Source organism: Rhinolophus sinicus, linkage group LG11 (assembly GCF_036562045.2).
Source record: "Rhinolophus sinicus isolate RSC01 linkage group LG11, ASM3656204v1, whole genome shotgun sequence".
NCBI classification, from domain to species: domain Eukaryota; kingdom Metazoa; phylum Chordata; class Mammalia; order Chiroptera; family Rhinolophidae; genus Rhinolophus; species Rhinolophus sinicus.
In genome coordinates, this window is record NC_133760.1 from 1675297 (window position 1) to 1688900 (window position 13604).

General features: G+C 52.9%; 1 protein-coding gene across 1 annotated transcript; it reads right to left on the reverse strand.

Annotated features, from left to right (window-relative positions):
- Positions 1 to 1816: 1816 nt before the first annotated feature.
- Positions 1817 to 6431, reverse strand: UBE2S (ubiquitin conjugating enzyme E2 S). Its single transcript, XM_019710921.2, has 4 exons — positions 6237 to 6431; positions 5463 to 5610; positions 3808 to 3998; positions 1817 to 2281 (listed from the first exon to the last, which is right to left on the reverse strand). The coding sequence occupies exons 1-4, from the start codon at positions 6237 to 6239 to the stop codon at positions 1949 to 1951; spliced, it is 675 nt and encodes a 224-aa protein (XP_019566480.2). The 5' UTR covers positions 6240 to 6431; the 3' UTR covers positions 1817 to 1948.
- Between the last annotated feature and the right edge of the window lie 7173 nt (positions 6432 to 13604).

Genomic DNA, 13604 nt, shown 5'->3' on the forward strand with positions numbered 1-13604 from the left:
TCTATAACATGATTTCGCTCTAACATGGTTCGAGAATTGGGGAAAGCCCTCATACAACACGGCATCCTAGAACACGGTTTCACTCTAACACGATATGAGAATTAGAGAAATCCCTAAACAACACCGAGTGTAAAAAAAGGTTTTAAGAGCAAAAGGTATCATTTGAAATTTTTCATTCGAGTGTGGATGTTGTATCAGATTTGATTACAGAATTTTAAAATTTATTAGAATTTTAAATCCATTTTGTTCATGGAGTATTAAGTACATAAGAAAACGCCCTTGGTTAGTCGTGCTTAGTAGTGATGAAGAAAACATTAATACATGTTAATGTTATACTTTTGGTGAAAATTGCTTTAATAAAGATATGTCTTATAAAAATAAATTTTTTTTAATTTTTGGAAACTAACTCCTTTTTGTGCTAGTTGTTTCATGTAACAGATTTGCATAACACAGCATTTTTAGGAACCTAACAACCATGTTATACGGGGGTTATCTGTATACCTAGTCTAAATTTTGATAAACTTATGTGCCCGTCTGACAAGATCTGGAATGTGTCCATCACCCCAAAACTTCCCCATGCCCCTGTCCATTTGATCCTCCCTGACCCAGACTGCCAATGACCTGCTTTCAGCCATTTAGTGATTAATTTTGCCTGTTCTCAAATTTCGTATAAAGGGAATCAAATATTTTGCACACTTCTGTATATGCCTTCACTCAGCATGTAATGTTTGAGATTTATCCATGTTTTGTGCATCAGTATTTTGCTGAGTAGTATTTTATTGTATGAATTTGCAATTTCTTTACTCATCTGTTGAACATTTGGGTTATTTCGTTTTTGCCTATTATAAACATAAACTAAAAATTCATGTACAAGTCTTTTTCACATTTTTCTTTTTCATTTTATGATCATTTTTGACACTGTATCCTGAGGGCCTTAGCAACAAAATTGTCGCGAAGGGACGAGAACCTGAGGTGAAGCCAGTTGGTCTTCGGTGGCCACCCATTTCTCCAAGACACACTGCTTCACGTCCCACCACTTTTGTAGCCCTTACGCATGAGCCTCCGTGGCAGCACAAGAGGTAGTGACTGCCATCATGTCCTGCAGGTGAACTCAAGATAAGATGGGCACTCCAGGGCTGCCAGTGTGTAAAGCTAACCTGCTTCAGTTCCCACCCCTCCCCTGGAGTGGGGGCTGAACCTATAACAACACTGGTTACTGCAATCCCATCATCACTTGGTTAATTGAGTACCTGGGCAGCCTCATCAGCTGAGCCCTTCAAAGGACTGGGCCCTGAAGTCAGACATCCGAGGCCCAGGCAGCAATAACCCGAGCAGCTTCTGAGGACAGTCCCTACACCCCCAAGAACTGTAATCCACTACGACCTTTAAGAGGACCCAAGAAAGGAATATGGCAGGCAAAGACCTCAACTTCAATGTGAACTGACAAAGTAACCAATCATCACACCGGGATTTCTGAGCACAGAAATTGGAAGACAGGTGTCTTATTGGGCCTGGGATTCATGACATTATGCAGGAACACACGCGAATCTTAGGCCCGAGCTGGATCTGGTGACAGCATTTCGCCCTAGTCCAAGACAGATGCACAAGGTTTGTCAGAGGGAGAGCAAAGCACCTCATACCTGTCTTGGCCAGCAGGCCCCAGACTCCCTCCCCTCCACCCCAATTTAGGCGGGAAACCTGACTCCATAGGTGGCCTCAGAGCTCAACCAGAGGGCCCACTGTTGAGGCCTATGCATGGACTGGAGCCCACAAGGCACAGGCTGGTCCTGGGGCATCATCTGACAGACACAGTAGCTGCTTTTCCAACTTTATTTAGAAAAACAAATCCAGGTCCCAGTGGCCCCGTGCCCTCCCCCACCCCAGCCATAACTTAAATAACTTAGAGACAGAGTTGAGGGTCGGGCAGGGGTAGGGAGGGAAGAACCCATTACAGCCGCCGCAGCGCCCGCTTCTTGTCCGTCTTCTTCTTGGCCGCCAGCTTCTTGTCACGCTCGCCCGCGTGCTTCTTGGCCATGGGCCCCTCGGCTCCCCCTGGACCCCCAGGGGCCAAGGGGTCAGCGGAGGAGGCCGCAGTGGCGGCACTGGCCAGGGCCCGGCCAGCCTCAGCCCTCCCACTGCTGGGCCCGCCAGCACCCCCATGGATCTCTGTGAGCAGTCGGGCGCGGGCCGCGTACTCCTCGTAGTTCTCCAAGAGCAGGCGGCCCGCCTCCTCATTGAGCGCAGACTCGGGGTTGGGGTGGATCAGCAGGCACTTGATGGTCTGTGGGGAGAGGGCATGGGGTCAGGGTGCCGGGCCAGCCACAGGCCATACCACCCTCCACCCTGGCTGTTCCCTCTGCTCCCAACACTTCCTCCACATCAGACAGTCACCTCCTCCTGGTCTTTGCTCAGTGTCACCCACACAGGCTCACTGCGGCCTTGACTGGGGAGGAGAAAGGGACTTCCCCAAGGTCACTCAGAAGGTGAGGAAGACAACTTAGGAACTCACACCTGGGCCTGCTGGACTGCAAAGCTCTTTCCACACCGCTACAGTAAGATGAACAGCCCCTGGGTGGTCACTGGCTTTAACAGAAATCCCAAGTGCAGACTCTGGCTGGGCTAGACCATATGCAAGAAAGGGACCAGGAACGCAAAGGGGCCTTGCCTCTACATTCATTCTAAAAGGAAACCCAGAATGCCCCAGAATGTGCCTGGCCTTGAGCAGGTGACATAACCTTTCTGGACTGTAAAGGAGGGGCAGTGACAGGTGCTACCCGGGGCCGTTGTGACACATGCAAAGCACCCGGCCCAGCCGACATCAAGGACCCAGGATCACACCCTAATTCTGCACCGCACAACAGAGACCCTTCCTGTAGCTTCCTCATGGCCAACCCTGACACAGGGCTGGCACCATGGCCCCCAGGGATCATTGGGGACACTCAGAATTACACTATGCTCGTCGCCAGTGTCCCCTGGCAGCCACCACTGACACTCCAGGGAGAGGGAAACGTTGGGGGTGGGGGTGGGGGTGGGGGGAGTGTCTGTTTATCTTGGAGTTCAAGCCTCCCAGATGCCCTGCAGGAAATCCCAGTTCTCTGCCCTCCCTACCATCTTCCCCAGGGACTCATGAGAAATCCAGTTTTCAAAAAAAACCTTAAGCTTCAAGCAGGAGGGGAGGCAGCCTGTGACCTCAATGCTTTAGGTAGTCTGTGGGGACCTTGGAGCACCACTGTAGTCCAGGGTGTCTCCATCGGGGCCCGACTGACATTGGCTGCTGATCACTAGGGGCCATCCCTGCACTGCAGGGTGTGGAACAGCACCCCTGGTCGCCTGCCCCACTGGATGCGACAATTAAAAATGTCTCTGGACAATGCAAAATGTCAGAGGAAGGGAAGGCAAGGAACCTTACACCTGTCCCCTGGCTGGCAGCTATTGAGAGCAGGCCCCGGGCCTCCTTCCCTCAGACCATTTTAGATGAGAAATCTGACTCCAGAGGTGGGGCAGAATCACCCCGGTTGAGAAACAATGGTTTATGAAACCATTCTGGAATTACGGGGAGATGACTGCACAAACTTTGTGACTACTGAAAAACCCATGAGCTGTATACTTTAGGTGCTCCAAGTACTGAACAACCTGTACAATCACACTTGTCCAGCACTGTCAACCCTTCCAGAATTTTCCAGAAAAGCTGTAAACCTGAATTTGGAAGCCCCCAACCACTTCAGAGTTGATTTTAAAAAATAAATAATGCACTGATGATGCTGAGATGTCACCGGGGTGTCCAGGCCCAGGGCCCCCAGACCTCACCAGCAGCACATGCCGGATGCCCAGCTCAGCCGTCCAGTCCCTCTTGAGCACGTTGACACAGATCTCGCCATTGGCGCCCACGTTCGGGTGGAAGATCTTGGTCAGGAAGTAGCCCTTGGGTGGGGAGGCGGGAAAGTCCTTCCCCAGCAGGAGTTTCATGCGGAACAGGCCTCCAGCATACGGGGTCCCCTCTGCAGTATGGGGACGGGGACTGGGTCAGGAGGCTCAGGAATCCCAGGCACCCCGCAAACCCCTAAGCTCTGCTGCCTCCTCCACAAGACTGGGGGATTCTGGAGAGCAGGACCAGACTAGGTTCCCAGGGGCTACAGGCATCCCCCTGAGAGGAAGCCCCGATTGTGGCCCCACTTGTGTCGCCACCAAATCTGCCTCTTCTCTTCCAGTAAAGGCCCCAGTCATGCACCCTTCCCAAGAGACAGACACTGGCATCCATTTGTCTTCCTGGAAAAACATCTACTTGGAAGCCTTGCGGGGAAATGATGGGACAGTTGTGAACTCCACGGTTCTCCCTGCCTCAGTCAACAGTTCTCCTGTCCACCCACTTGACCAGATAAAACAGATGTGGGAGCCGGTCTGGACCCATCACTGTTTTTCTCACGCCCTAGTCCCCACATATGACCCATCAGCGGCCAGGCAGGTGACCTCAGGGTCCGATCCTGACTGTCCCCACCTTAGTCCAGCCGAACCACTTCACCCCTCACCTAATGCCACCAGTATTGATGGCTTCCTGCCTGGGCTCCAACTTCGACCCCCCGGAACCCCCAGTCTACCCACTGAAATCAAAGTCAATTCTGTAGAGACCTGTAACACCTGCTTTAAACCTACCAACAACTTCCTTTCCAAACTCCTTACAGAGGTCTATAGGCCCTCAAAGATTTACTCCCTAAAAGCTTCCCCTGTCCTTTTTCTTTTTGTTCTTACAAAGCACCCACTGTGCTCCATGAGGGGTAGGGGCAGGGGGAGGATCCCAAAAGGCCCTGAGACAGCACAGGAGGTTTCCTTGACCCCTTCCCCACTGTCCCCTCTCCTGACTGGGTCCTTCACTACACTCTTGGAACATTTTGACGTACTCTGTGCCTTCAACTAACAGCACAAACAAAGTGCGCCTGAAATGATGCGCTAAGTCCGTGCTGGATGAAACAACCAGATGCAGTCACTCGGTTATTACCGTTACATCCCCCAGCACTCTGGCTGGCGAGTTGTCTGTTATGTCCTAAGAGACCCTGACAGCAGGATGGAGTCTGAGGTCGCCAGCCAGGCCCGTCCTCCAGCCTGCTGATGCTGTTCCCACGGCCTGGCACCATCTCCTACTCCCACTGAATTCCTATCTATCTTCCAGGTCTGCCAGCCTTGCCCCAGCCCCAGATAAGGCCCCCGTTAAATGCTCCCGCAGAGACCAGGGTTTTCTCACAATACTCACAGGAAAAGCGTACACAATCATTTGTCACCTTTGCTGTCTGTCCTGCCCTGCAGGCTGAGCACCTCTAGAGTTAAGTAAGAGCCGTGCGGGTCCAGTCTACCATTATGTCCCCAGCAACTGGCAGATTTCAGCTTACAATGGGAGCTTCCTATTCTTATCCTAAAGATGACAAGCAATCTAGGAAGTGCGCCTCTCCCTCTTCCATTCCCACACTCACCAGGGCCCTCAATGGTGACCTGCAAGTCAGTGAGGTCCTCCTCGTTGGGAAAGACCTTGATGCCATCGGGAGGGTCCGTGGTCAGCGTCCTCACTTCCTTGTATACCAGGCGGATGATGTGGGGGGGTAAATTCTCCACGTTGGAGTTCTGGGCACGGAGACAAGAGGGTGAGTGGCCGCAGCGCCCAGCAGGATCTAGGATGCAGTGGCCCCCCCTACTCTTGACCGTGCAGTCCCAGGCGGTCCATCGCACCTGGGCTCGCAGACCCCCACCCAGGATGCTTCAGGCGGCCGTCCCAGGCTGATCTCCCAGTAGAAATGGGGGCGGATCTCCGAGGGGGCTTGCGGATGACTCCACTCTCCCAGAAGCCCCCAGTGCCCGCTCGTAGCCCCCCAAGGACCCCTCATGATTCCGGGTAGGCCACGGCCTACCCTGTTCCTTTCCCCACTAAACCTTGGTGAAACAATCCTAGAAACCCCAGCTCGGGTCTGGAGATGGCGGCCGAGCGGCTCCCGGAACACCCGCGGGCGAGCCACAAAGCCCGGACCTCCCCCCTCCGCCCCAGGGCTCAACCAGGCCTTCACCTCCAATGAACCTCCCAGCCGCCCGAACTTCTGCCCAGCCTACAGGAAGGCCCGTGGACCCATCCCCGGCCGGGGATGCCCAGGCGGGCCCTCTAATACTGTACGCTGCCGCGAGAGGCTCCTGAGACCCCGCCTTCTTCTCCAGGGGGGCCCCCCACTACCCCTCCCGGGTCTGGCCGCAGCGCTCACCATGACTGCGGCCGGCCGGGGGCGGGTCCCCCCGGCCCCCTTCCTGCGCTCTCCGGGCCGCCGGCCGGGGCGGGGGGCCCAACTGCTGCCGCTGCGGCCCTGACGAGGCCCCGGCGGCCCCGCTCCGTTCCCCGCAGCCTCAGACGCCCACCTCCGACAGCACCCGCAACTCCACCCACCCCGGATGCCCGGCCGCACTCAGCCGGCCGCGCGCCCACCGCCACCCTTTTATATCCGGCTACAGGCCGCGCCCCCTCGCACCCTCTGAGCGCCGCGCCTCGACCCGTGACGTCAGCGCGCACGGTCCACAGCATTCGACGCGCTCGCACCCTTTCCGCAAGCTTCGAGCAGAAGCGGGAAAAGTTGTGGAGCGGGCGCGGGCCGACCAATGGGGGCGCGCAGGGGTCGAAATGGGGACCCCGGAGTATGGAGGGGCTGAGACGGGGGAGTCGAGAGGGAAAGAACGCGAGAGGCAATAGGACTGCTGATTGGCCCGTTTGAATGAGACGCCGCCATGGTCCGGCGTACGCACGCGCGCCCAGACGCTCAGGAAATCGCGCACGCGACTAACGGTTGGCCGCGGAGCCCGGGAGGGGCGAGGGGAGGCGGGACTTGGGGGGTTAAACGGATGATGGAAGGCGCTACAGCCAATAGGAAAGCGCAATCGTGGGACGGTGTCCCGAGACTCGCACGGGCCAATCCGTGCCGGAGAAGGCGAAGCCAGGGGGTGGGAGGTTGGAGAGTGACCAATAGGGGCCCTGCTTAGCGCGGGCCAAGCCGCTCACAGCCAACGAAATTCGTTAATTTTGTATATGCATAAAGTGTGCAGGGCGGGGGGCAGGGCGGCCGCGACCCCTCCTTAGCCTGTGGTGGGGGTGGGCGCCGGGAATCGCTCTACTTTTTTCCTTGAGGCGCCATTTTATGTGGGGATTGACCTGTGATATGTGTTGTGTGTTGTGGAGGTTCCAAGACCAGTCAGTGCGACCTTGAAAGCTTGGACGCCTGGCTCTCCGAAGTATGACCCCTGACCCTGGCCAGGTCTCAGTCACAACGCCTGGCCTCAGTTTCCTCCCGTGGGAAATGGGCGCTGGGTTCCCTCGTGATGCCCGAGAAAGAAGAAAGCATCCCCAGGCCTTCAGGGCACCACCCCCCTGGGACCGACCCACAGCCTCCAGGCCTTCGCTACTCACCTTCTCTGTCTGGGAAATGGACACCCAGTTACCGGGAAAGGGGAGCTTCTCCAGGTCTCAGAAAATGGGCTTGCAGTGCCCTGAAAACAGGTCTGTGTTGATGCCAAGAGAGGAGAGACTCAGAGGCTGAAATGGCCTAATTGGCTCATCTGTGCATTGGGATTGTGGTGCCCCTCTCAGGGCCTCTGAGCTCAGTAAAGTAGGGTCCAGCTTGGCCACAGTGTCCTCAAAAGACTCCTGGCTACCACCTTCCCCTCACGGGGCTCCACTTCTGGAAAAGGAGGCAGAAGGGTGTAAAAGACACCCATGGAGTAACACTCATGGTGACAACTAAGGTTGGTGGAGGCCTACCCATGCGGGCCTCTCCCACACCTGACCTTCAATCTTAGCCTGCTGTGTGCAGGCGATGCCTGCCCATTTAAGAACAGACAGGGATACTGAAAGAAGAGCTGGCTCAAGTGACATGCCCTGGCTTCCCCCAACCAGGACAAGGCAGAGGTGATGGTCTGTTTCAGAAACCCACTCAACAGACATGATGATGATGGTAATGGATATTGTTTATGACACACTTGCCATGTGTCAGGGCCTGATCTCATGTAACCCTTGCAATAGCCCTGTTAGGATAGTTTATGATTCCCTTCCAGACACCGCCATTCATTCCATGAACTTTTTGAGCTCCTATGATGTGGCAGGAAGGAAGCTGTGGGGATATGACACAGAGTCCAAAGGACAAAACCCCTGTGCTCATGGGGCTTATGTCCTTATAGGGGAGCCAGACAGTAAGCAAGAACGTGTACACCATCATGTGGCCAAGTGATAAATCAGGGTCAGGGGATAGGGAAGATGGGCTGCTATTTGACTTCCACTGGGCAGGAAGGACTCTCTGAGGAAGGGTCACCTGGACTACAGAAAGGTCTATGGGAAAAACATTTCGAGAAAAGGGAACAGCAGCTACAAAGGCCCAGGGAGGGGATTGTGCTTGGTGTGTTTGGGGCACCATCACGAAACCGGTGAGGCTGGGTCAGAGGGAGCTGGGCAGGTGGAGGGCACTGAGGTCAGAGACGTCAGGGGGAGCAGTGGCTTTGTCACATACCTGCGCAGTGTGTGTTCTTTTCCTCGAGCACTGGGGAGCCACGGAGGCTTTGACAGCATGATTCCACGTGACTTAGAGGCAGGAACAAGGGCCAATGGGGAGGTGATTGCAGCCGTCCAAGTGGTTATGCCGGCCGCTCTGACAGGTTGGTGGCAGGGGGATGGGAGAGGCAATGGGGTTTAGTGAAGTCCACAGGAATTGGTGTTAGATTGAACCTGGTATGAGAGGGAGGAAAGGGATGGCCTACACCCTGAACAGTTGAAACCTTTTCAGTAAAGGTTTTTGACGTTGTGGGCCATCAGTCTGCCGAACCTACTCAGCTCTGCTGCCATAGACGATATGTAGATGGAGGGGGTAGGTTTGTTCCAATCAGACTTTGTTTACAGAAACAGGCAGTGGCTGAAGTTGGCCCTCAGGGAGGCTGTCCTTTACCGACCTCTGAAATCCAAACGTGCCCCACCCCTGCTAAAAACCCTCCAAGAGCCCCCCCTCCATACTTAATTTTGAATCAATCCCAAACTCGCATGAGGTCCATCAGCACACTCTCCCTGAGGCCCCCTTGGCCTTCTTTCTGTGTGTCCCTGGTCTAAGCCAAGCTCTGTCTCACCTGAAGACATTCACATGTGATTCCCCTGTACCTGGAGAGCTTTCCACCTCCTCTTCTGTCCTCCTGTGTCCTTGGCTCACCTTAAAATGTCACCTCTCAGATCAGCTTCCTTTGCCTCCACTTTCACACTGTTCACATCACCCTCTATGATCTTTGTGGTCCATTAGAATTTGTAATTACTTGTTTACATATTTGTCTCTGTCTCCCTATCTAAATCAGACCCAGGAGAGCAGGGACTGTGTCCTCAGCCCCTTCTGGAATGCCTGACAGATTGAAGGTGTTCAACAAATATTTATTGAGTACCTACTATGTGCCAGGCACCTTTCTGGGTGCTTGGGATATAGCAGTGAACAGACGAAGAAGATATTTGCTCTTGTGGGGCTTACCATGGTGGGGAAGACAGACACAAAAACGAAATAAAATAAGTGAAATGCGTTGTATGTCACAAGGGAGCGAGTGTTGTGGAAAAAGAGAAAAGTAGAGCAGGGAACAGGCTCAGAGTACCAGGTTGTGCAGATGCCCTGGTGAATTTTAAGCCAGGTGGCCAGAGTAGGCCTCACCAAACAGGTGTCACTTGAACCCAGCTTTGAAGAAGGGAGGAAGTTAGCTATGTACTTCTCAAAGGAAGAGCATTCCAGGCAGTGGGAACAGCTGGAGCCTAGGTCCACATTACAGAAGCTGCAAGGAGGCAGGTATGGTTGGAACAGTGCGCAAGGGGGAGGGTGTGGGGCCATGAGGTCAGAGAGATGTATGAGGTCAAGGTTGGGGAGGGGTCATCATGCAAGTCCTTCAAAACCATGGTGAGGACTCTGGCCTTTCCTCAGAGGGAGTAGGGAGCCACTGCAGTATTTTGAGCAGAGGAGTGCTGTGGTCTGACTCAGGTTTTCCCAGGTCACTGACTGCTGGGTGAAGAGAATGAACGGGGGTAAGGGCAGAGGCAGGGAGGCCGAGGAGGAGGCTGTTGCAGTGACCCTGAGAAGTGGCAGTAGTGGTCAAAAAAGAGACACAAATGGCCAATAAGCACATGACAAGATGTTCAGCATCACCAGCCACCAGGGAAATGCAAGTCAAACCACAGTGACACCCCACTTCATACAACCAGATGGCTATGATCAAAAAGTCAGATAATAATAGTGTTGGGGAGGATGTGGGGAATTGGAACACTCACACATAGCTGGTGGGAATGAAAATGGTGCAGCTGCTTCGGAAAAGAGTCTGGCAGTTCCTCAAATGGTTAAACGTAGAGTTACCATATGGCCCAGCAATTCCACTGGTAGGTATGTACCCCAGAGAAAGGAAAACATGGCTATACAAAAACTCACACACAAATGTTCATAGTGGCATTATTCACAGCACCCAAAAGGTGGAGACAACCCATGTTCATCAACTGATGAGTGGATAAACCAGCTGTGGCACATCCGCACAATGGAATATTATACGGCCGTAGAAAAGAAGGAGGCACTAACATTCACTACAACATGAGTGAACTTTGAAAATGATTCTCAGTGAGAGGAGCCAGTTACAAGGGACTACATATCGTGTGACTCCATTTACATGAAATGTCCAGAACAGGCAAATCCATACAGACAGAAAGATTAGTGGTTGCCTAGGGCTGGGGGATTGGGGAATAGGGAGCTGAAAGTTAATGGGTATAGATCTTCTTTTGGGGATGATGAAAATGTCCTAAAATTGATTGTGGTGATGGTTACACAATTCTAAATATACTAAAAACCACTGACTTATACACTTTAAATCTGTGAGTTGTATGTGTGGTATAAATAAACCTGTTTTGTTTTTTAAGAATTGAAAAGAATGATAGGAGGAACTGGAAAGCAGCCAGAAGGGCGGGTAAAGAGAGAGATGTGAGGGAAGAATGTTCCAGGCTCAGAGAGGTGTGCATGGAGGCGCCAGGCTTTGTGGGCCTAAGGGCCACGGGCAAGGGCTCGGTAGAGCCCTAGGGAACCAGTGAGGAATTCTGACTAGGAGGTGTGAGTGGATTTCGTACTCACACTGAGACTCTAGCTTGGGGCCACTGGGTAGAGACTGGGCTGGAGGCTCAGGTGGAAGCAGGAAATCCAGCTGTGAGTTGGTTATGACTTGGGCTAGGGTGGTAACCATGGTGTTCGGAGAGAAGCAGGTGGATTTGAGAGCCCACTTGGGAAGTGGCTTAGTGATGGGCTTTCTGAGTCACTAAAGGAGGCTGGACTCAGCAGAGGATGGGCTGGAGGTGGAGTGGGGAAAGGGGTGCCCTTTTGCTGAATATTGGTGCCTCAAAACTTACTTTTGTACAATGAAACCCAAATTGTCCCTTCAGCTAGAATTCTGGCTTCAGAAATTAATTTTCATTTCTTCTATTCATCCATACTAAATTACAGAGAAATACATGCTTGAAGGGAAAGTCACACGGTTTCTGAAGTGCCAGAAGTAGAAGTGGGAGGTGTGGCTTAGCCCTCCTTCGCCTGCCACATGGACATCCCTGTAGGCACGCACCAGTGACATCCGGGGTGTCCTCCCCACACTTCCTGGACATTTACAGAGGTGCATTTGTCCACATCCCCACACATCCTGCTTGGACAGTGTGTGTAGATCAGCAGGCCACGCAGCATTCCTGGATGAGAACACACCAGAGTTTCTAGCAGTCTCGGACTGACTGACGACTGGCTACGTGGAAGTGCAGTGAGCATCTGCAAACGTTTGTCTCTGGACACAGCTGTGTGCTTTCCTGGAGGAGAATTCCTAGAAGTGGAATTGCAGGGTCAAAGGGCACATGTATTTGCTATTCCGCCAAGTGGCTTTTGGCAAGGTTGTACATATTTGCATCTTCACCTTCAGGGTCTGAACGTTCATTCCACAAGTATTTATTTAGCACCAGTTGTTTGCCAGGCGCTGTTCTAGGTGCTTGGGAAACATCAATGACTAGGACAGGACGCAAATCCCCACCTTCCTGGGGTTTCCATTCTGGTGGAGAGACATAATGAACAAGAAGCCATAAAACCAAATGGCCAACCATCCGGGGTTGCCCAAGACGCAGGACTTTCAGTGTAACATGGGGAACGTCCAGGTGAGTAAGCAGGAGAAGTTGGAGGTATCAAAAGATGTTACTATAAAATTGGAGCATGGTGAGGTGGTTCCGGAATGCTGGGGGCAGGGACAGTAGATAGGTAGGGGGGACCTTCATTGAGAAGGAGACATGTGAATTAAGATTTAAAGGAGACAAGGGAGCAAGTTTTGTGGAAATCCAGAGAAGACCACTGTAGACAGAGGAAGCAGCGATAGCAACGTCCTGATGCAGAAATGAACCCGAATCTTAACAGTCTTCAACATACTCGTACATGCCAGCCATGGGCAAGCAAGGCGGCCTTGCCATTCACTGTGGTTCCTCTCTTCCCAGAACGTCTGGGCATCTTTTTGTGGGTAAATATCTTCATCTTCGTTTCTGAGTCCACCATCTGTGGTTGCTAACAGATCCTCTGCCCCCTAGTGGCCTTACTATTTCTCAGCATGTTGTCTACACGCACTGTGCAGGTAATTATAAGGAGAACCACTTTCCTTTGTGTCCATGAGCAGAGGTTAGAGGTCTCCTGGGTGGGATGGATCAGGGCGCTCCTTCTAATGACAGACACACCAGTCATGAACCTCATCTCCTGACTCTCCTCCCAGCCTTGCAAACCCTCGAACACAGGGCAGAGACTTCGCATTGGATAAAAATAGACTTAGTACACTAGGGGCTTCCTTTTTCTCCCCCCTCTTTTTCTGTCTCCCCCCTCCCCACTCCGATTCAAGCCATTGTTTCTCAGTCTAGTTGTGTAGGACACAGCTGCCTGGCCCATGCTGGTATTGTGAGCCTTGTGCTCCCCACGGCTGAGGCAGTTGATTGCTGGTCGTCGGCTGGCCGCTCACAGCAGCTCATGGAAGCTCTCACCGTCTGCTGGCCGCTCACGCTGGCTGCTGGCCACTCACGCTGGCCACCGGCCACTCATGGCAGCACACAGTAGCCCATGGCAGTACACAGCAGCCCACCGCAGCACACACCGACCTCCAGCTGCTCATGGCAGAGCCGTTGTTCACAATCTTAGCTGTAGAAGGCACAGCTCACTGGCCCATGTGGGAATCCAACGGGCAACCTCAGCATTAGGAGCACGGTGCTCCAACCGCCTGAGCCACTGGCCAGGTCCAGGGCTTCCTTTAATGGCTGTAAAACCGACACCTCTGATACACATTAAGGTTAAGCAGAATAATGCATGTTGCTGGTGAGGGTGGGAACAAACAGACATTCTCACATATGTGAACTTGGCAGAGCTCACAGGATAGCAGCTTGGTGTTGGGGAGCCAAGTCTTCAAAAAACACCTGCCCTCCCACATCCTGGGAGCTCATCCTAGAGGAAAGTAAGTGAACGCAGCACATGGTATGCACAAGGATATCCCTCAAAGAGTTGTTTATAGTAGTGAAGAATGGTGGGGGGACCCAAACATCTAGT

What these genes read in the sequence shown, in the direction of transcription:
- UBE2S (XM_019710921.2), bottom strand. An exon ending in GGTCACCATTGAGGGCCCTG is followed by an intron (nt 3,999 to 5,462) that starts GTGAGTGTGGGA and finishes CCCATACTGCAG; the next exon opens with AGGGGACCCCGTATGCTGGA. An exon ending in GCATCCGGCATGTGCTGCTG is followed by an intron (nt 2,282 to 3,807) that starts GTGAGGTCTGGG and finishes CTCTCCCCACAG; the next exon opens with ACCATCAAGTGCCTGCTGAT.